General features: G+C 36.0%; 1 protein-coding gene across 1 annotated transcript in view; it reads left to right on the plus strand.

Moving 5' to 3' along the window:
• Positions 1-24,812, plus strand: part of LOC133656430 (neurotrypsin-like) — a 75,600-nt gene that overhangs the window by 22,107 nt on the left and 28,681 nt on the right. Inside the window, exons 3-5 of the mRNA XM_062057508.1 lie at positions 10,206-10,448; positions 16,419-16,557; positions 16,630-16,808. Coding sequence (XP_061913492.1) covers positions 10,206-10,448; positions 16,419-16,557; positions 16,630-16,808 — 561 coding nt within the window. The remainder of the gene's footprint in view (positions 1-10,205; positions 10,449-16,418; positions 16,558-16,629; positions 16,809-24,812) is intronic.

Genomic DNA, 24,812 nt, shown 5'->3' on the forward strand with positions numbered 1-24,812 from the left:
CACACATTTTCAATGGGAGACAGGTCTGGACTACAGGCAGGCCAGTCTAGTACCCGCACTCTTTTACTACGAAGCCACGCTCTTGTAACACGTGGCTTGGCATCGTAATGCTGAAATAAGCAGGGGCGTCCATGGTAACGTTGCTTGGATGGCAACATATGTTGCTCCAAAACCTGTATGTACCTTTCAGCATTAATGGTGCCTTCACAGATGTGTAAGTTACCCATGTCTTGGGCACTAATACACCCCCATACCATCACACATGCTGGCTTTTACACTTTGCGCCTAGAACAATCCGGATGGTTCTTTTCCTCTTTTGTCCGGAGGACACGACGTCCACAGTTTCCAAAAACAATTGGAAATGTGGACTCGTCAGACCACAGAACACTTTTCCACTTTGCATCAGTCCATCTTAGACGAGCTCGGGGCCCAGCGAAGCCGGCTGCGTTTCTGGGTGTTGTTGATAAATGGCTTTGGCTTTGCATACTAGAGTTTTAACTTGCACTTGCAGATGTAGCGACCAACTGTAGTTACTAACAGTGGTTTTCTGAAGTGTTCCTAAGCCCATGTGGTGATATCCTTTACACACTGATGTCGCTTTTTGATGCAGTGCCGCCTGAGGGATCCAAGGTCACGGGCATTCACGTGCAGTGGTTTCTCCAGATTCTCTGAACCTTTTGATGATATTACGGACCGTAGATGGTGAGATCCCTAAATTCCTTGCAATAGCTGGTTGAGAAATGTTGTTCTTATACAATTTGTAGGGATGTCCGATAATGGCTTTTTGCCGATATCCGATATTCCGATATTGTCCAACTCTTTGATACCGATATCAACCGATACCGATATCAACCGATATATAGAGTCGTGGAATTAACACATTATTATGTCTAATTTGGACAACCAGGTATGGTGAAGATAAGGTACTTTAAAAAAATAAAATAAAAATAAAATAAGATAAATAAATTAAAAACATTTTCTTGAATAAAAAAGAAAGTAAAACAATATAAAAACAGTTACATAGAAACTAGTAATTAATGAAAATGAGTAACATTAACTGTTAAAGGTTAGTACTATTAGTGGACCAGCAGCACGCACAATCATGTGTGCTTACGGACTGTATCCCTTGCAGACTGTATTGATATATATTGATATATAATGTAGGAACCAGAATATTAATAACAGAAAGAAACAACCCTTTTGTGTGAATGAGGAGGGAGGTTTTTTGGGTTGGTGCATTAATTGTAAGTGTATCTTGTGTTTTTTATGTTGATTTAATAAAAAAACAAAAAAAAACAAAAACAAAAAACGATACCGATAATAAAAAAACCGATACCGATAATTTCCGATATTACATTTTAACGCATTTATCGACCGATACTATCGGCCGATATTATCGGACATCCCTAAAAATTTGCTCACGCATTTGTTGACAAAGTGGTGACCCTCGCCCCGTCCTTGTTTGTGAATGACTGAGCATTTCACGGAAGCTGCTTTTATACCCAATCACGGCACCCACCTGTTCCCAATTAGCCCGTTCACCTGTGGGATGTTCCAAATAAGTGTTCGACGAGCGTTCCTCAACTTTCTCAGTCTTTTTTGCCACTCGTGCCAGCTTTTTTTGAAACGTGTCGCAGGCATGAAATTCCAAATGAGCTAGTATTTGCAAAAAATAACAAAGTCTACCAGTTGGGACGTTAAATATCTTGTCTTTGCAGTCTGTTCAATTGAATATAAGTTGAAAAGGATTAGCAAATCATTGTATTCTGCTTTTATTTACCATTTACACAACGTGACAACTTCACTGCTTTTGGGTTTTGTAGAATCATGTGTTCCTTTTCCTATTTCTGAATTTTCATTGAATTCTCATCAAAATCTGCCCATAGCTTTTTGAGCTATGTGGCCAACTAACTAACTAACTAACTAACTAACTAACTAACTAACTAACTAACTAACTAACTAACTAACTAACTAACTAACTAACTAACTAACTAACTAACAGACCACAACAAATAGATAAGCTTATGGTGGAAGTAATAAAGAGCGTTTAGCTTCTGCTTTGTGTAACTGACTAGTACAAGTATTCAAATGTGACATCAAATATGCAAGAGGAGTCCATTTTTAACATTGGACGGGGGTCACTTAAAAGTCCCCCACTTTGTTATGGCGTGCATGAATTATTCACGACGTACACGAAGACAGCGGAGTGATATGAAAACAGTCCTAATGGGCGACTCTTGTAGCAGCTGCTGTACGAGCTAAATCTAATCACGCTCTCTTGTCTGCACTACAACAACAAATAGCAGCCATTCTTCCCTTTCTCTGCACTTTGTATTGTTTATTGATCCAGGATGGATGCTCGCCTACTTTCTGCTCTTCCTCTTATCTCCCCACAAAGTGAGTTTGAGTGTGTGTGTGTGTGTGCGCTTGTATTTCTACCCTTCTTGAGACATCAACAAGGAAAAGTAGCTTCCATATGAGGAGGTGTGAACAAGTGATGACATAAATCATGGTCCCAATACAGAAAACCATTGCATCTAATAGAGAATGTCTCATTTGCACCCCTGGTGGTGAAATCTATCAAAATGAGGGTGGTCTCAAAAAGGAGGTATTTTTAAAATTCGGTTTTAAACTTGCCCCCCCCACTCTGGACAACATATGAAATAACAAGTGTGTGTAAGAAATGGAAATGCGCCCCCTTTGGCCAAAATTAATAAAAACAATACAATAAATATGTATATAGAGACATACTGTAATAATTTGAAGTAGATAAAAAAACTAAAAAATCTAAAAAAAATTAACTAAAAGCAGTCTTTTTCTCACAATGTGACGACTTTTTTCTTAAAAAATTGGGAACAATTTCTCATATTCTTTCTGTTTCTGTAATATTGCAATATTTTCTCGTAAAATTATTACTTTCTAATGCAAAATGGTGACATTCGTCATGTAAAATTCTGACTTGTATCACGATATTGCCATTTTTTTTTGTTGTTCTTGTAAAATAGTGACATTTTTCGAGTAAAATTATGACTTTTGTCATCATTTTGCCAAGTAAAATTCCGATTATTATTACAATATTGCCAAAATTTGATAGTTTTCTTATAACATTGTGACTTTTGTCGAGTAAAATTACGACTCTTTTCATAAAATTGTAAGAAATGGAAATGCGCCCCCTTTGGCCAAAATTAATTAAAAAAATAAAATAAATGTGTAAATAGAGACATACTGTAATAACTTGAAGTAAATTAAAAAAAAGAAAAACATCCAAAAAATAATAATAAATGAACTAAAAGCAGTCTTTTTCTCACAATGTGTCGACTTTTTTCTTTAAAAATTGGGAACAATTTCTCATATTCTTTCTGCTTCTGTAATATTGCAATATTTTCTCGTAAATTTACAACTTTTTTAATGTAAAATTATTGCTTTTTAACGCAAAATGGTGACATTTGTCATGAAAAATTCTGACTTGTATCACAATATTGCCAATTTTTGTTTTTGTAAAATAGTGACATTTTTTGAGTAAAATTATGACTTTTGTCATAGTACAATTCCAATTAGTATTAAATGTGTATATAGAGACATACTGTAATAACCTGAAGTAAATAAAAAAACTAAAAAATCAATTTTTTTTCACTAAAAGCAGTCTTTTTCTCACAATGTGCTGACTAATTTCTTATAAAATTGGGAACAATTTTTCATCTTAATTTCCCCTCGGGGATTAATAAAGTATTTCTGATTCTGATATTCTTTCTGTTTCTGTAATATTGCAATATCTTCTCGTAATATTATTAATTTTTTATGTAAAATTATTACTTTCTAATGCAAAATGGTGACATTTGTCATATAAAATTCTTACTTTTATCACAATATTGCCATTTTTTTTTTTTTTGTAAAATAGTGAAATTTTTATAGTAAAATATGACTTTGGTCATAATTTTGCCAAGTAAAATTCTGATTGTTATTACAATATTGCCAAAACTTTTAAGTTTCCTTATAAAATTGTAACTTTTGTGGAGTAAAATTACGACTTTTTTCATAAAATTGCCAAAATCTTAAAATGATTACTTTTTCATGTAAAATTATCACTTTTTAATGCAAAATGGTGACATTTGTCATATAAAATTCTGACTTTTATTACAATATTGCCAATTTTTATGTAAATAAAAAAACAAAAAAAACATTTTTTTTTACTAAAAGCAGTCTTTTTCTCACAATGTGTCGACTTTTTTCTCAAAAAATTGGGAACAATTTCTCATATCCTTTCTGCTTCTGTAATATTGCAATATTTTCTCGTAAAATTATTACTTTTTTCTATGTAAAATTCAAACTTTGTAACGCAAAATGGTGACATTTGTCATGTAAAATTCTGACTTGTATCACGATATTGCCAATTTTTTAGTTTTCTTGTAAAATAGTGACATTTTTTGAGGAAACGTATGACTTTGGTCATAATTTTGCCAAGTGAAATTCCGATTATTATTACAATGTTGCCAACATTTGAAAGTTTTCTTATAATATTGTGACTTTTGTCGAGTAAAATTACGACTTTTTTCATAAAATTGCCAAAATCTTAAAAGTATTACTTTTTCATGTAAAATGATCACTTTTTAATGCAAAATGGTGACATTTGTCATATAAAATTCGGACTTGTATCACGATATTGCCAATTTTTTTGGTTATTTTGTAAAATAGTGAAATCTTTTGAGTAAAATTATGACTTTGGTCATAATTTTGCCAAGTAAAATTCGGATTATTATTACAATACGGCCAAAATTTGCAAGTTTTCTTATAAAATTGTGACTTTTGTTGAGTAAAATTACGACTCTTTTCATAATTGCAAAATGGTAAGCTTTTCTTGTAAAATTGCGACTGTTATTGAGTACAACTTTTATCATAATATTGCACAAATGTTTCGTTTTTTTCTTGTAAAATTTTTACTTGCGTTGAGTAAAATTACGACTTTGATTATAATACTATCAAAATTCCGAGTTTTTCTTGTGAAATTGTGACCTTTTTCTTGTGAAATTCCAACTCATTTTTCACAACAAGCTTTTTTATATTTGCATAGTATGTATATATTATTAATGTTGTAAATACACATCTTTATATATCTAGAAAGGGTGGTCTTAAAGAGGTAGGCATTTTTATCAGGTCTCAAGAAGGTGACAAATACAAGAATGTGTGTGTGTGTGTGTGTTCTTGTATTTCTACCCTTCTTGAGACATACATAAGGAAAAGTAGCTTCCATATGAGGAGGTGTGATCAAGTGAGGACATAAATCATGGTCCCAATACGGAAAACCATTGCATCTAATAGAGAATGTCTCATTTGCACCCCTGGTGGTGAAATCTATCAAAATGAGGGTGGTCCCAAAAAGGAGGGATTTTTCAAATTGACTGTGTGTCGCTTTAAAAGTGCTCCCCCTCTGGTCACCATATGAAATAACAAGTGTGTGTAAGAAATTGAAATGCGCCCCCTTTGGCCAAAATTAATAAAAACAATACAATAAATATCTATATAGAGACATACTGTAATAATTTGAAGTAAATAAAAAAACAAAAAAAATCTAAAAAAATTAACTAAAAGCAGTCTTTTTCTCACAATGTGTCGACTTTTTTTCTTATAAAATTGGGAACAATTTCTCATATTCTTTCTGTTTCTGTAATATTGCAATATTTTCTCGTAAAATTATTACTTTCTAATGCAAAATGGTGACATTCGTCATGTAAAATTCTGACTTGTATCACGATATTGCCATTTTTTTTTGTTGTTCTTGTAAAATAGTGACATTTTTCGAGTAAAATTATGACTTTTGTCATAACTTTGCCAAGTAAAATTCTGATTATTATTACAATATTGCCAAAATGTGAAAGTTTTCTTATAACATTGTGACTTTTGTCGAGTAAAATTACGACTCCTTTCATAAAATTGCCAAAATGTAAAATTGCGACTGTTATTGAGTAAAGTTCCAACTTTTATCATAATACTGCACAAATGTTCAGTATTTCTTGTAAAATTTTGACTTGCGTTGAGTAAAATTACGACTTTTATTATAATACTGCCAACATTCACAGTTTTTCTTGTGAAATTGTGACCTTTTTCTTGTGAAATCCCAACTCATTTTTCACAACAAGCTTTTTTATATTTGCATAGTATGTATATATTATTAATGTTGTAAATACACATCTTTATATATCTAGAAAGGGTGGTGCTATAGAAGTAGGCATTTTTCAGAGGTCTCAAGAAGGTAAGAAATACAAGAATGTGTGTGTGTGTATGTGTGTGTGTGTGTGTGTGTGTGTGCGTGCGTGCGTGCGTGCGTGTGTGTGTGTGTGTGTGTGTGTGTGCGTGTCAAAGCGATAAGACGGCTGCCATTAATCACCGTTTGGTTTAGCAGCTTGCACAGACAAATCTCCGGAAGGTTAAAGCAGGGGTGTCCAAACTTTTTCCAGGGAGGGCCGCATAAATCAAATGGAAGGGTGAAACATTTTGTACATTAAAGATACTAAAGCCAGTACAGTGTAGGTCAATCAATATATGCTAAACCAGGGCTTCTTTACCTTTTTGAGCTCGAGGCCCAACATTTCCACTACAGAGGGCCCCGGGGCCCACTCAAACATTAACACTGAATTAGTAATCCTACTCTTGATTTTATTCATATTCAATAGTTATATCTAACCTACTACAACATTGTTAAATGACATGAAAGTATGTGTTCATCACAAACACATAAACACTGCCCAGCAAGCACAAGACATTGATACAACGTTGATTATACACACCGTATTTTCCGGACCATGGGGCGCACCGGACTAAAAGGCGCATTAAAGGGGTTATATTATGATTTTTTTTACAAATGGAAAACACATTTAAAGTTTTGGTGTTGTTTTACTGCCATGATATTGCAGTCTACACATATCTCTTATGTGTGACTGCCATCTGCTGGTCACACTTATCATTACAAGATTGTACCAAATAAAATTGCTTCGAGGTCAGTAAGCACAACCGGAATTATGCCGTAAATTCTGTACGGCATACATTAGCTTATTTTACGGACTATAAGGTGCACTGTCGATTTTTTAGAAAATTAAAGGATTTTAAGTGCGCCTCATAGTCCGAAAAATACGCTACATGTCCTTTAAAAGTGACTTTGAAACAACGTTGCAAAATAGTTGTATCTGTAAATTGAGACAACTTTGGTGTTATGTTGGATCCACTTTGTTGGTTGGGAAATGACCAAATTTCAATGGTCAAAACAACGTCAAGACCTGACATTAAATAAACGTCGTCAAAAAGCATGTTGTTTCAACGTTGTATTTGTGTTGCAGAATATTGGCTGATAATAATAAAATAATAATAAAATAATAAAAATAACAAAATATTTGACACTGAGGAGTACGCCTGCAAAATTAGCAAAAAAGCTAACATGCTAATATTAACGTGCTAACAGGTATCATTCGTCAAGTAACAACATTTTTGACGTTGAGGTGTATACCTACAAAATTTGCAAAAAAGCTAACATGCTAATATTAACGTGCTAACAGGTATCATTCGTCAAGTAACAAAATATTTGACGCTAAAGTGTATACCTGCAAAATTTGCAAAAAAGCAAGCATGCTAATATTAACACGCTAACAGGTATCATTTGTCGGGTAACAAAATATTTGACGCTGAGGTGTATATCTGAGAAAATTAGCAAAAAAGCTAACATGCTAATATTAACGTGCTAACAGGTATCATTCGTCAAGTAACAAAATGTTTGACGCTGAGGTGTATACCTGCGAAAATTAGCAAAAAAGCTACCATGCTAATATTAACGTGCTCACAGGTATCATTCGTCAAGTAACAAAATATTTGACGCTGAGGTGTATACCTGCAAAAAAGCTAACATGCTAATATTAACGCGCTAACAGGTATCATTCGTCAAGTAACAAAATATTTGACGTAAAGTGTATACCTGCAAAATTAGCAAAAAAGATAACATGCTAATATTAACGTGCTAACAGATATCATTTGTCCAGTAACAAAATATTTGACGCTGAGGTGTATACCTGCAAAATTAGCAAAAAAGCTAACATGCTAATATTAACGTGCTAACAGGTATCATTCGTCAAGTAACAAAATGTTTGACGCTGAGGTGTATACCTGCAAAATTTGCAAAAAAGCTAACATGCTAATATTAACGTGCTAACAGGTATCATTCGTCAAGTAACAAAATGTTTGACGCTGAGGTGTATACCTGCAAAATTTGCAAAAAAAGCTAATATGCTAATATTAACGTGCTAACAGGTATCATTCATCAAGTAACAAAATATTTGACGCTGAGGTGTATACCTGCAAAATTTGCAAAAAAGCTAACATGCTATTATTAATGTGCTAACAGATATAATTCGTCAAGTAACAAAATGTTTGACGCTGAAGTGTATACCTGAAAAATTTGCAAAAAAAGCTAACATGCTAATATTAATGTGCTCACAAGTATCATTCGTCAAGTAACAAAATATTTGACGCTGAGGTTTATGCCTGCAAAATTAGCAAAAAAGCCACCATGCTAATATTAACGTGCTAACAGATATAATTTGTCAAGTAACAAAATATTTCACGCTGAGGTGTATACCTGCAAAATTAGCAAAAAAGCCACCATGCTAATATTAACGTGTTAACAGATATAATTTGTCAAGTAACAAAATATTTGACGCTGAGGTGTATACCCGCAAAATTTGCAAAAAAGCTAACATGCTAATATTAACGTGCTAACAGATATCATTCGTCAAGTAACAAAATGTTTGACGCTGAAGTGTATACCTGCAAAATTTGCAAAAAAGCGAGCATGCTAATATTAACATGCTAACAGGTATCATTTGTCAAGTAACAAAATATTTGACGCTGAGGTGTATATCTGCGAAAATTAGCAAAAAAGCTAACATGCTAATATTAACGTGCTAACAGGTATCATTCGTCAAGTAACAAAATATTTGACGTAAAGTGTATACCTGCAAAATTAGCAAAAAAGATAACATGCTAAAATAACGTGCTAACAGGTATCATTCGTCAAGTAACAAAATTTTTGACGCTGAGGTGTATACCCGCAAAATTTGCAAAAAAGCTAACATGCTAATATTAACGTGCTAACAGATATCATTCGTCAAGTAACAAAATATTTGACGCTGAGGTTTATGCCTGCAAAATTAGCAAAAAAGCCACCATGCTAAAATTAACGTGCTAACAGATATAATTTGTCAAGTAACAAAATATTTCACGCTGAGGTGTATACCTGCAAAATTAGCAAAAAAGCCAGCATGCTAATATTAACGTGCTAACAGGTATCATCGTCAAGTAACAAAATATTTGACGCTGAGGTGTATACCTGCAAAATTAGCAAAAAAGCTAACATGCTAATATTAATGTGCTAACAGGTATAATTTGTCAAGTAACAAAATATTTGACGCTGAGGTTTATGCCTGCAAAATTAGCAAAAAAGCCACCATGCTAAAATTAACGTGCTAACAGATATCATTTGTCAAGTAACAAAATATTTCACGCTGAGGTGTATACCTGCAAAATTTGCAAAAAAGCTAACATGCTAATATTAATGTGCTAACAGGTATAATTTGTCAAGTAACAAAATATTTGATGTTAAGGTGTATGCCTGCAAAATTAGCAAAAAAGCTAACATGCTAATATTAACATGCTAACAGGTATCATTCGTCAAGTAACAGAATATTTGACGCAGTATACCTGCAAAATTAGCAAAAAAAAGCTAGCAAGCTAATATTAGAATATAATAATATTAGAATAAAACAACTATAGCTGCAATCTTGGAGATGATTGGTTGAGAGTTTGTCAAGGAGGGTTTTAACTTGATGTTTGAGGTCCATTAAAAATCAACAGAGGTCTTGCACTGTGCCAGGCAGGAGGAAAAAACTCAGTTGAGCCACGGAAGCAGTAAGAGCAGACAATAAAACTTTTATGCGTCGCTGTTACGAGCTCACTTGGGAGGAATTTAGAAAATAAAACCAGCATCTATTTGCTTTTATGGTCTTCAGTCTGAGCGGCTCTGCTCGTCTTGATGCCCTAATTTCTCATCACATCCGCCTCACGCTGTGTCGCTCTTCATGGGGGATTACTCGGGAGTGTCAGTTCTTTATGTCTTTTTCAAAGTCCTTTTTTCTAAAGTCATCCAACTATGTTCCGTCCCCTGCCAGTCCCCCTGTCCTGCTCCGAGGGCTTCACCGAGCTGGGCTACTACAATGGCACCGTGTCCCAGACGGACTCGGGCGTGCCGTGCCTCAAGTGGACCGAGTTCCCGGACTACGTGGTGCAGTACCCGGGCCGGGGGCTGGGAGACCACAGCTACTGCCGGAACCCGGATCGCGAGTCCAACCCGTGGTGCTTCTTTCGGCAGAACTCGGGGGCCATCGGCTGGGCCTACTGCGACTGCCACCAGGGTAGGAGCACCAAGGGGGGGAGACGGTTTGCTTCGAGTCTTATCAGGACTCGCCAGATCACTTCTAATTACATCCCCAGATGGAAAAGCGATTTAATTTGCCCGTGTGAAACCCACTAATAAGCCGTCCGGAACCACAGCCCACATGCTGACTGATGCGCTCCAAATCCACAGTTTTGCAGACTTCAAAGTTGTTTTTCCAATCGTCCTGATAAAATCAAAAGCAACAGAAAGGGGAATGTTTTTCACCTTCAAAGTACACCATATTGCCAAAAGTATTTGGCCACCCATCCAAATGATGAGAACCAGGTGTCCTAATCACTTGGCCCGGTGTATCAAATCAAGCACTTAGGCATGGAGACTGTTTCTGTGAAAGAATGGGCCGCTCTCAGTGATTTCCAGCGTGGATGCCACCCGTGCAACAAGTCCAGTCGTGAAATGTCCTCGCTCCTAAACATTCTAAAGTCAACTTTATTATAAGAAAAGTGAAGAGTTTGGGAACAACAGCAACTCAGCCACCAAGTGGTAGGCCACGTAAACTGACCGAGAGGGGTCAGCGGAGGCTGTAGCGCATAGTGCAGTGTTTCCCTCACATTCATTTATTTGTGGCGGCCCGCCACGAAATAATTACGTCCGCCACAAATAAAAATAAAAAATAAAAAAAAAATATATTTTTTTTTTGTCCTGTCTAGCTTCTCAGGCAAATCATATAGTTGATGTAGATGCCCATATAGGCTGTTCAGATTTACTTTACAAAAGAGAAGTGTAGGATACTTCTCTTGTTGCCTTATTTGTATTTGACCACTACTGTTTTCTGTTTATTTGTCACTGACTGTGGCAGGACACCTCTGCCTCTGTTTCACTTTATGTTGCTGGTAAATAATATGGGTGTAGTAGTAGGCTAAAGTTAAATTATTTAGTATGCGCTAATTAAAGGGGCAGAGCTTTAAGAGACATTTTAGCTTTTATATTTTATAAGATATATTTTTTGTAAGAACCACAATTAATAAACATATTTCAGTGAATAACTTATTGTTCAAATCTGTATATAAATATGTACATAAAGTGTTGTAATTATATTGTAAAATGAATGGATGGACGTTTAAAACAAAACTGTTATTATTAATTAGTAAGTATACATTTTTTGAGCCTTTTTAGAGAAAATCATATCATTGTAGTAAATTATGCAAATTACTCAATGTCATGGTGGCCACGCCCATAGCCACGCCCCCACCGCCACAGGCATCTTGGCAGTTTATGGGAAACACTGTAGTGCAAAGACTTTCTGCACAGTCGGTCGCTACAGAGGTCCAAACTTCATGTGACCTTCCAATTAGCCCACGTGCAGTACGCAGAGAGCTTCATGGCATGGGTTTCCATGGCCGAGCAGCTGCATCTAAGTTGCCTTCTCTGGAGTAATGAATCACACTTTTCCATCTGGCAATCTGATGGACCAGTCTGGCTTTGGAGGTTGCCAGGGGAACAGTACATTTGGTGAAATTTGGTGGAGGAGGAATTATGGTTTGGGGTTGTTTTTCAGGAGTTGGGCTTGGCCCCTTAGTTCCAGTGAAAGGAACTTTGAATGCTCCAGCATACCAAAACATTTTGGACAATTCCATGCTCCCAACCATGTGGGCCCCTTCCTCTTCCAACATGACTGTGCACCAGTGCACAAAGCAAGGTCCATAAAGACATGGATGACAGAGTCTGGTGTGGATGAACTTGACTGGCCTGCACAGAGTCCTGACCTGAACCCGATAGAACACCTTTGGGTTGAATTTAGAACGGAGACTCATAGCCAGGCCTTCCCGACCAACATCAGTGTGTGACCTCACCAATGCGCTTTTGGAAGAACGGTGGAAAATTCCTATAAACACACTCTGCAACCTTGTGGACAGCCTTCCCGGAAGAGTTGAAGCTGTAATAGCTGCAAAAGGTGGACCCACGTCATATTGAACCCCATGGGCTAGGAATGGGATGGCACTTCAAGTTCATATGTGAGTAAAGGCAGGTGGCCAAATACTTTTGGCAATATAGTGTATGATGTCGCTCCACCTTTTGAAGCCATTACAGCTTCAACTCTTCTGCGAAGGCGGAGTGTGTTTGTAGGAATTTCCCACCATTCTTCCAAAAGCGCATTGGTGAGGTCACACACTGATGTTGGCTCTCAGTCTCTGTTCTAAATTCACCCCAAAGGTGTTCTATCGGGTTCAGGTCAGGACTCTGTGCAGGCCAGTCAAGTTCATCCACACCAGACTCTGTCATCCATGTCTTTATGGACCTTGCTTTGTGCAGTTATGTTATCAAGTTAAAGTACCAATGATTGTCACACACACACTAGGTGTGGTGAAATTTGTCCTCTGCATTTGACCCGTCCCCTTGTTCACCCTCTTGGAGGTGAGGGGAGCAGTGAGCAGCAGCGGTGGCTGCGCCCGGGAATCATTTTTAGTGATTTAACCCCCCAATTCCAACCCTTGATGCTGAGTGCCAAGCAGGGAGGTAATGGGTCCCATTTTTATAGTCTTTGGTATGACTCGGCCGGGGGTTTGAACTCACGACCTACCGATTGGGAGCATGGACTTGTCCAAAATGTTTTGGTATCCAGGAGCATTCAAAGTTGCTTTCACTGGAACTAAGGGGCCAACCCCAGTTTACGTGGCCTACCACTTGGTGGCTGAGTTGCTGTTGTTCCCAAACTCTTCCATTTTCTTATAGTAAAGCCGACAGTTGACTTTGGAACATTTAGGAGGGAGGAAATTTCACGACTGGATTTGTTGCACAGGTGGCATCCTGTGACAGTTCCACGCTGGAAATCACTGAGAGCGGTCCAAATGTTTGTAGAAACAGTCTCCATGCCTAAGTGCTTGATTTGATACACCGGGCCAAGTAGTTAGGACACCTGATTCTCATCATTTGGATGGGTGGCCAAATACTTTTGGCAATATAGTGCATCTTTCAATGCGGCTAAGAGAGGATTAAGCGTGTCTGCTGCCCTCAAGTGGTTGAATTAGGCAATTAACAACTTAATTTCTCTTTACAAAGCAGTTTGTTACTTTTTCTTTGCTCTACAATCCTCATAAAAATATATAAAAAGTAATATTAAAAACAACAAACACCATTTTGATGAAGGCCGACTGGGAACTGCACTTTTTTTTTTTTTGTCTATCATTCACAATCCTTATGTCAGACAAGAACAGATGTTTTTTTTTTTTTTTTAATGCATTCTAAATCGTAAATAAATGTTAGTAAAAGTCAGCTGACATATGGAGGTAATGGGATTCTCTCTATTAAGCCTATAAAGCACAGGTGTCAAACTCAAGGCCTGGGGGGCCAGTTGTGGCCCGCCACTTCATTTTATTTGGCCCCTCGAAAGCCTGGAAATAATATGTATCGATAAAGTACTGTAACTTTTCTTACTTGCTCCGAGTCATGTTGCTTACGGCCACTAGGGGGCGATACCGTGATATTCTACGATGTTTCCCATGTGGGTTTAAAAGTTCCGCTTGTGAAAATACAGTGTTTTAATATTCAGTGTGTCAAAATTCAGTGCAAAAAAAATTCAGCGTAAAAAATTATGTGCAGAAATATTTGTTGTTTCAAAAGTCAAGACTCACTTCTGGTGAATTTAGGTATAAAAAAATAAAATGTAAAAAAAATTAAGTTCACAAAATTCAAATGCAAAAAATCAGTTACATGAGTTTAGTGTCAAAAAACAACAACTTTTTATGATAATATACAAATGAACCTTCATACCTAGCAGTGTTACCTCTTTACCTTTTTTGATTAAACTTAATTTAGGTATAAAAAAATAAAATCTAACTTTTAAACATAAAAAAAGTGTATAATTATCGGCTCATTTTAAAATGTTGCAATAAAACATTTGATTTTATTATCAGAAAACAATTCATATTTATTATCACACAAAAGTACCTAAAATTGGACCTGGTATCGTCATTTTTTTTTGGTTCATTTGTCGCTTTCAAACAGGCTGCAAGAGGGTTCCCTTTTTTGCATTGGCGGCATTTCATTAATTTTTTTGGTAGCGGAACAAAGTAAGCGAAGTGAACCCTCCTGTCAGTTATCCACTCGATTTGTCTCTGTGGGCGGCGGCGGAGACGCAAGCATGTATACACACACGGATAAGTTGAGCCTCATAACATGTAAGACAACATTTTAGAAAGACCCCCAAAATATAATCTTGTGTTCCTTTTCCTATTTCTGAATTTTCATTGAATTTTCATCATTTTTACAGACTCAATTTTAAAACACCAATTTTGATTCAAGGAAATTGTCAGCATGATTTGAGGTTAAAAAAAATAAAAAAAATCAAGTTCACAAAATTCAAATGCAAAAAATCAGTTACATAAGTTCAGTGTCAAAAAAAAGCTTTTTATGATAATATACAAATTAACCTTCATACCTAGCAGTGTTCCCTCTTTACCTTTTTTGATAAAACTCAATTTAGGTATAAAAAAATAAAATCAAAATTTTTAAACATAAAAAAGTGTATAATTATCAGCTCATTTTAAAATGTTGCAATAAAACATTTGATTTTATTATCAGAAAATAATTAATATTTATTAACACACAAAAGTACCTACAATTGGTAAAATTAAGTTCACAAAATTCAAATTGCAAAAAATCAATTACATAAGTTCAGTGTAAAAAAAAAAAGCTTTTTATGATAATATAAAAATTAACCTTCATACCTTTCACTTGATCTTTTTTGATTAAACTAAATTTAAATATAATAAAATAAAATCTAACTTTTTTACTTGAAAAAAGTGTATTTTTATACTGTAAAAGTATACTGTGCACTAAGAAAACGTGAATAAACACAATTGTTAATAAAAAAAAGATAATATTGCAACTTTTTTTAGGGGGCGATACCGTGAGAGTATACGATGTTTCCAATGTGTTTTTAAAAGTTCCGCATGTGAAAATACAATGTTTTAAAATTCTGTGTGTAAAAATTCAGTGCAAAAAAAATTCAGTGCAGAAATATTTGTTGCTTCAAAAGTCAAGACTCACTTCTGGTAAACTAAGCACCTCATTGGCTGCTTCGGAGACAGGATCGATCGCTTCAAATGGATGGATGGATGGATTTGATGTTAAAAAATAAAAACAATAAAAAAATGTATTAATTAATTCAAATGCAAAAAATCAATTACATAAATTCTGTGTCAATAAAAAGCTTTCATGATAATATAAAAATGAACCTTCATACCTAGTAGCGTTTCACTTTACCTTTTTTGATGAAACTAAATTCAACCTCTAAATTTAGTGGCCACATGCGTGGACAGCACCTTTTAGCTCTTATTTCCAAAATTGTGCACACTTCTGAATTGGGGTCTTACGGCCACTTATGTGGACACCTATACTGCCATCTGGTGGTGTCAGAAGAGTACAACATACAATGGAATTTGGAGAAAAAAAAGTGTACAAATAAGAATTAGCATGTCATTAAACATGAAGTACACGTTTGTGTACTTATGGACTAAGTACATCATATCAAAAGATGATTCTTAGTTTTTATTCTATTTAGGGTCCAATAAGCCCAAATAGCAAAGATAAATAAAAAAAAGCATTTAAACAAACAGCTTGGGCCTTAAGAGGTTGTATAATAAAATAAAATCTAACTTTTTTACATTAAAAAAGTGTATTTTTATACTGTAAAAGTATACTGTGCACTAAGAAAACGTAAATAAACACGATTGCTATTAAAAAAGTGATAATTTCGCAACTTTTTTAACAATGAAAATGAGGTGGCACTTCAAAATGTCCACAGATGATCATAGCACTTACTGGAAGTTAATTCATTTTGCTCCGAGTCATGTTGCTTACGGCCACCAGGGGGCGATACCGTGAGATTCTACGATGTTTCCAATGATTAATCAGCGTTTATTGGCTTTTACATGATAGCACCTTACACCTACCAGGCTAACTTACCTTCTGGTTTTCTGACCTTCAGGCGCGGCTCGGCTGGTGGGCGGCTCGTCGTCCAGCAGCGGGCGGGTGGAAGTCTACCTGAACGGCCAGTGGGGGGCGGTGTGCGACTCTCACTGGTCCGACAGAGACGCCAGCGTCATCTGCAGGCAGCTGGGGTTGAGGTAGGCGGAGCCACTGCTGGCGTACGCGATGCGATTGGATGTTCTCACCGGGGTTGGGTGTCTCCCGGACAGCGACATCGGCACGGCGCTGCAGCACTCCCAGTTCGGCTCGGGCTCCGGCCTCTACCACTTTGAGCGCCTGGGTTGCCGTGGCGACGAGAAGAGCCTGAGCGCGTGCAAGAGCAAGACATTTGTCACGGGAGACTGTAACCATGGAAACGAGGCGACGGTGCTCTGCGCGCCTCCCGAAGGTCAGCAACGTTCTCCACTCACCTGAGACCGACACACAATTATGTGAAGGAAAATGTTCATAGAAGACTTGAAATTGTCGTAAAAATTCCGAAAATGGAAAGTTGCTATTGGTGTTTACGAAAATGTTGTCGATGTCTACGAAATAACGTCTGTACTTCAAAATACTTTATTCGATAGTTACGCAAAAACATGAAAATTAGGCGCATTGAAGGCTAAATTATCTTCACTAAATCACGTATGTTAGGATCATTACGAATTCTTACTTCAGTGGCGGGCCGTGCGTTTCCCACCTAGGCCTCCGGTGATGTCCGGGGCCGGGGGGCGGGGTTAAGGGGGGGGGAGTACATTTATAGCTAGAATTCACTGAAATTTAAGTATTTCTTTATATATATATATATATATATATATATATATATATATATATATATATATATATATATATATATATATATATATATATATATATATATATATATATATATATATAAAATAAATACTTGACTTTCAGAGAATTCTAGCTATATATATATATATATATATATATATATATATATATATATATATATATATATATATATATATATATATATATATATATATATATATATATATATATGTATATATAGCTAGAATTCACTGAAATTTAAGTATTTCTTATATATATATATTAGGGCTGCAACTAACGATTAATTTGATAACCGATTAATCTGTCGATTATTACTTCGATTAATCGATTAATAATCGGATAAAAGAGACAAACTACATTTCTGTCCTTTCCAGTATTTTATTGAAAAAACCCAGCATACTGGCACCATACTTATTTTGATTATTGTTTCTCAGCTGTTTGTACATGTTGCAGTTTATAAATAAAGGTTTATTTTTTAAAAAAATAAATAAATAAATAAAATAAAAAAAATGTTTAAAAAAAGCCTCTGCGCATGCGCATAGCATAGATCCAACGAATCGATGACTAAATTAATTGGCAACTATTTTTATAATCGATTTTAATCGATTAGTTGTTGCAGCCCTAATATATATATATATACAGTATAAAACTATTCTGATTCTGATATATATATAAAATAAATACTTGACTTTCAGTGAATTCTAGCTATATATATATATATATTTAAAAAAAAAATTATATATATATATATATACATATAAATAAAATAAATACTTGAATTTCAGTGTTCATTTATTTACACATATACACACACATAACACTCCTCTACTCATTGTTGTATTTGAAAGTACAATGCTTTGCAGCCAGCAGCACAGCCTTTGAAGGAGCATAGGTATGGGCAGTGTAATATTCTGGGTTGGAGTCCATAACCAGGCGAGGTGACAAAGTTACGTCTCTTTACTTCATACTTCAGAACCGACTCCCACACTTGCCGTCTGGGTGCGCAATAAAACGTAAACCTTTGGCCAACCAAAAAGTAACCACAGAACACTAGTGTTCTGTGGTTACTTTTTGGTTGGCCAAGCGGACGTGACGACAGGCTGTCCTCACTCAGGTCCGCACGGACCTGGAGGGGGCGTGCCTTAAGTCCGGCTGGAAATCTGGAGAAATTCGGGAGAATGGTTGTCCCGGGAGATTTTTGGGAGAGGCACTGAAATTCGGGAGTCTCCCGGAAAATTCAGAAGGGTTGGCATGTATGGTCTGGAGTTGAACAATTTTACAAATATTCAAAAAAAAAAATATATATATATATATATATATATATATATATATATATATATATATATATATATATATATACATACATACACATACATATCATACTTGCCAACCCTCCCGAATTTTCCGGGAGACTCCCGAATTTCAGTGCCTCTCCCAAAAATCTCCCGGGACAACCATTCTCCCGAATTTCTCCCGAATTCCAGCCGGACAACAGGCACGCCCCCTCCAGGTCCATGCGGACCTGAGTGAGGACAACCTGTCGTCACGTTCGCTTTTCCTCCATATAAACAGCGTGCCGGCCCAGTCACATCATAACATTTGATTGATTGATTGACTGAGACTTTTATTAGTAGGTTGCACAGTGAAGTACATATTCCGTACAATTGACCACTAAATGGTAACACCCGAATAAGTTTTTCAACTTGTTTAAGTCGGGGTCAACTTAAATTGATTCATGATAGAGATATATACTATCAGATATATACTATCGTCATAATACAGTCATCACACAAGATAATCACATTGAATTATTTACAATCCGGGGTGTGGAGGGGGTAGGTTCGGTTGTTATCATCAGTCATCAACAATTGAGAACAGAGAAATGGATATTGGAACAGTGTAGGTCTGACCTGGTAGGTAGAGACAGAGAGACAGACAGAGAGAGAGAGAGAGAGAGAGAGAGAGAGAGAGAGAGAGAGAGAGAGAGAGAGAGAGAGAGAGAGAGAGAGAGAGAGCGAGAGAGAGCTCAGAAGGCATAAGAAAATGTATCTGCATTTGATTGTTTACATTTGATTATTAACAATCCGGGGAGGGTGTTAGTTTAGGGTTGTAGCTGCCTGGAGGTGAACTTTTATTGCGGTTTTGAAGGAGGATAGAGATGCCCTTTCTTTTACACCTGTTGGTAGCGCATTCCACATTGATGTGGCATAGAAAGAGAATGAGTGAAGACCTTTGTTAGATCGGAATCTGGGTTTAACGTGGTTAGTGGAGCTCCCCCCGGTGTTGTGGTTATGGCGGTCATTTACGTTAAGGAAGTAGTTTGACATGTACTTCGGTATCAGGGAGGTGTAGCGGATGTTATCTACGGCTTTTGGAGAGTGCACAACTGCGCACACAACAAGAAGGAGACGAAGCAGAAGAACGAAGAAGAGACAGTCATGGCGACGACGAGTGACAGAGAATAGAACGAGGATGGACAATTCAACCATAAAGTCACTCCTCTCCTATGAATTAAATGTCACAGATGCTGCCCATACCTATGCTCCTTCAAAGGCTGTGCTGCTGGCTGCAAAGCATTGCACTTTCAAATACAACAATGAGTAGAGGAGTGTTATGTGTGTGTATATGTGTAAATAAATGAACACTGAAATTCAAGTATTTCTTTTATTTATATATATATATATATATATATATATATATATATATATATATATATATATATATATATATATATATATATATATATATATATATATATATATATATATATATATATATATATATAATATGTGACCCATGCTGGCAAAATGAGTCGGAATACGCACAGGCTAATTTTGACCTACAGGCAAATAAGTGAATTTTTTTTATCTTGGTTGAAATTGAGATTTTCACAAAAATGAGTCCATAAAGCCACAATCTAGCGATCCCAATCATCGAAATAGCAAGAAAACATCTTAAATCACCTTTATTTGAAGGTTTTGTACGAGTTATGTCTTCAGAAATTAGTCCTTTGTGTTAAAATTCCTTGAGAAAATCAAGTGTTTTCAACGCTCACTCGCGGCAATAAGGGGGAATCCCCCTAGCCATATTTGGTATCATTGTGACGCCAAGTTTACGTACTTTCTAAAAATGAGCATGGAATTCCCGATGACGCCATTCTGAACCAATATAATTCGAGTTTTTAAACCTGTCCCGACGTAAACAAATCCGGCTTGTTGCTAAGCGGTCACTGTGAGGCGTACCCTCATTGGTTGAATCACCCCGCGCGGTGCATTGCGGTATCATGGCAGCGCCCTGATGAAAAACAACACACAGTAATTCGAGCGGAATATTTGGTGAAAAAAGGTGATTTTCGAACATTTAATTATTATTTTTGTGGATAAGTTAGACCGTTTTACATTCCGTAATGGATTTAGAAGGTGGAGAGGGTACACAGGCGGTTGCAAGTGCGCTAAATTCACTGCAGTCGGCGAATCTTCTTAGTGCTGCTGGTCAGGAATATTACGGACAGCTGACCAGCTGACAAACTGACCAGTGAACAAAAAAACTGTGACATAACAGTGTTGACATTTTTGTACATAACCGTTTTCAATAGAGTTGAATATATATTTTTCCTTTAGACATGGGATTTGACTTTAATTGTACCAATTTTGGTGTTTGCTACAAGGACTTTTAAGGTATGGTTGCTATGGAGTTTTGTTTTGGAACATTCTGTTCTGGAACAGTAAACTTTAAGCTGGTTTTTCTCAAAACGGACCCTCAAACTTGGTCGACTTCAATCGGATGTAACTCGGTCATTTTCTGTCCAATTCCAACAAACCATATATCATTTTGAAGGTAGATGGAGAATGTGTAAATAACAATAACTCAGTTTTTAAAATGTCCTCATTGTGACTCATTTTGCCAGCACAGGTCACATATATATATATATATATATAGCTAGAATTCACTGAAAGTCAAGAATTTCTAGCTATAAATATACTCCTCCGCCCTTAACCCCGCCCCCCGGCCCCGCCCACCACAACACCCCCCATCTCCCGAATTCGGAGGTCTGAAGGTTGGCAAGTATGATACATATAAATACACAAAAACCCTTTTTACTGTTTTTATCTACCTTTGAATCATGTTTTTAATCACTGTTTAATAATCTATGGATTGTATTTATCTCTTATGTCATTTTATCATTACTTGTACTCAACCTACTGTCCTATGTGCGACTGTACATCTGCCTTATGATCAATACAACACTCAAAAGTTCGTTTAGCATGTCCTTGTAAACATAAATGGCATTGTAACACCCTATTATCAAGTATTTCTGAGGATTTATGTCGTGAACTTACCCTTAAACTAAAGCTAACTGTATTTTGCTTCGTCACCGTGGTTACCGTCGGTACCAACGTCCGCCATCTTAGAAAATAACCGTGAATGTGACTCGTTTTTAACTCATAAAATTAAAAAAACAGACCTTAGCTTAACATTGCTTACTCTAAAAGGTGCAGAATAAATTATACATTATAAATTATATATAAACCAGCTTACCTGCAAAACAATTAAAACAGCATTACAACCGGAGCTTGATGCATCTGCTTTTTCTCATATCACGTACTGACAGACTTCTTCTACAGTGCCAGCTACTGATACCAAAGGCACCAAGCGCCCTCTGCTGGTGTAACTAAATATCGCATGATGCATAGAAATACATAGTAAACCTTGACATCACAAAAAATGAGTCTATAAACAGTATTTAAATCGAGTTTTCTGACCTTGAAGAGTTTAAACTTTCTTCAAGGAATATGTAAACTTGTGCATAAGTCACATTAAAGGCTAAAGGAACATTTTTTCCCCGCTGTTTATTGAAATTACTTCAATTAGGATCATTACGAATTCTTACTTGATTTGGATGTTACGTAAACACAACTGCGTATTTACGGAAAAAATTGTTCGGTTAAACTTTCTTTAATGATTACGCAAACATGTGCGTAAAGCACGTTGAAGGCTAAATTGTCTTTGCTGTTTACGAAATCACGTCTATTAGGTTCATTTAGGACTGATTTGGATATTTACGAAAACCATTGTTTCGTTAAACTGGAAAAGAAGAAGAAGTTGAAGTAGTTTAATAAATAGATGAATTTTGGTGTAGAAAACCACGTTAAATCATTAATTAATAGTGATGTTAACGGAAATGGAAGTTAGGTTAGTAAACCAGCGCAAATGGTCTTCATAGATCACGAAAATGTACGTTATGTTTACGAAAAAACATTTGTATATTTGACAACACAATGGTTTGGTTCAACTCTTAGATTGTTAGGAAAACACATAAGTTAGGTACTGTGACAGCAACATTGAGCTCCTAGTTGATTTTGACGTTTCAATAAATCGTACGTTTGGTTAATTGAGGAGTCCAAATGATTACAAAAGGGATTACGAAAACATACATGACGTTCACTCTTTGATGTTTACGATATCATATTTGTATATTTACGAAAAACAAAATTTGTTAGGTTCGACTTTAAATGGTCTTCATAGATTACGAAAAGGTACGCTCGGTTTATCGGAGAAATCATTACAAAAACGCATGTTAGGTTGACTGGAAATTGGTCTTTGATAATTAGGAAAATGTACTAGGGGTGCACAAAAAGTGTATCATGATTTTTATTCATCCCAAATTTAAAATAATTCATTATTTTGAATTTTATATATTTTTCTAAGAATCCATTTTTAATGATACGTTTTTAGGTCATCTCCATGCAACCAGAAAAAACTTTTTTCTAACTTGCAACCTGTTTTGAAAAAGTTTCATTATAATTACTACACCAAATAATACAATGACTCGACAATCGTGTTTAATCAAGAATCTATTCTGAATCGAATTGCCACCCCAGGAATCGGAATCAGATCGAATCGTTAAGTGCCCAAAGATTCACACCTCTAAAATGTACTCTGTGTTTATCGAATATTAAGTGATTAGGCTAAGTTTATTTGAATAAGGTTTATTCGCTGTTTACAAAAAATGCTAAATGTGTTAGCACAAAAACGGTAACTGAAGACACCCCAGGAATCGGAATCGGATCAAATCGTTAGATGCCCAGAGATTCACACCTCTAAAATGTGCTCTGTGTTCATCGAATCTTAAATGATTAGGCTTAGTTGATTTAAACAAGGTTTATTCTCTGTTTACGAAAAATGCTACATGTTGTTAGCACAAAAACGTTCACTAAAGACACCCCAGGAATCGGAATCGGATCGAATCGTTAGATGCCCAAAGATTCATACCTCTAAAATGTACCGTGTCCATCGAATATTAAATGATTAGGCTTAGTTTATTTAAACAAGGTTTATTCTCTGTTTACGAAAAATGCTACATGTTGTTAGCACAAAAACGTTCACTAAAGACACCTCAGGAATCGGAATCGGAATCGGATCGAATCGTTAGATGCCCAAAGATTCATACCTCTAAAATGTACCGTGTCCATCGAATATTAATCGATTAGGTTAAGTTAATTTGAATAAGGTTTATTCGCTGTTTACAAAAAATGCTAAATGTGTTAGCACAAAAACGGTAACTGAAGACACCCCAGGAATCGGAATCGGATCAAATCGTTAGATGCCCAGAGATTCACACCTCTAAAATGTGCTCTGTGTTCATCGAATCTTAAATGATTAGGCTTAGTTGATTTAAACAAGGTTTATTCTCTGTTTACGAAAAATGCTACATGTTGTTAGCACAAAAACGTTCACTAAAGACACCCCGGGAATCGGAATCGGATCGAATCGTTAGATGCCCAAAGATTCATACCTCTAAAATGTACCGTGTCCATCGAATATTAAATGATTAGGCTTAGTTTATTTAAACAAGGTTTATTCTCTGTTTACGAAAAATGCTACATGTTGTTAGCACGAAAAGGTTCACTGAAGACACCCCAGGAATCGGAATCTGATGGAATCGTTAGATGCCCAAAGATTCACACCCCTAAAATATACTCTGTGTCTATCGAATATTAAACGATTAGGCTAAGTTAATTTAAATAAGGTTTATTCGTTGTTTACAAAGAATGCTACATGCTGTTAGCACAAAAACGTTCACTGAAGACACCCCAGGATTCGGAATTGGATGGAATCGTTAGATGCCCAAAAGCTTCACACCTCTAAAATGTACTCTGTGTTCATCGAATATTAAACGATTAAGCCAAGTTTATTTGATAAGGTTTATGCGCTATTTACGAAAAATGCTACATGATATGTGTTAGCACAAAAACGTTCACTGAAAACCCCCCAGGAATCGGAATCGGATCGAATCGTTAGATGCCCAAAGATTCACACCCCTAAAATGTACTCTGTGTTCATCGAATATTAAATGATTAAGCTAAGTTTATTTGCTGTTTACAAAAAATAGTAAATGTGTTATCACAAAAACGGTAACTGAAGACACCCCAGGAATCGGAATCGCAACCGGATCGAATCCTTAGATGCCCAAAGATTTACACCTCTAAAATGTACTCTGTGTTCATGGAATATTAAATGATTAAGCTAAGTTTATTTGAATAAGGTTTATTCAATGTTTACAAAAAATGCTAAATTTGTTAGCACAAAAATGGTA

The sequence above is a fragment of the Entelurus aequoreus genome, linkage group LG08 (genome assembly GCF_033978785.1).
Source record: "Entelurus aequoreus isolate RoL-2023_Sb linkage group LG08, RoL_Eaeq_v1.1, whole genome shotgun sequence".
Taxonomy (NCBI): Eukaryota; Metazoa; Chordata; class Actinopteri; order Syngnathiformes; family Syngnathidae; genus Entelurus; species Entelurus aequoreus.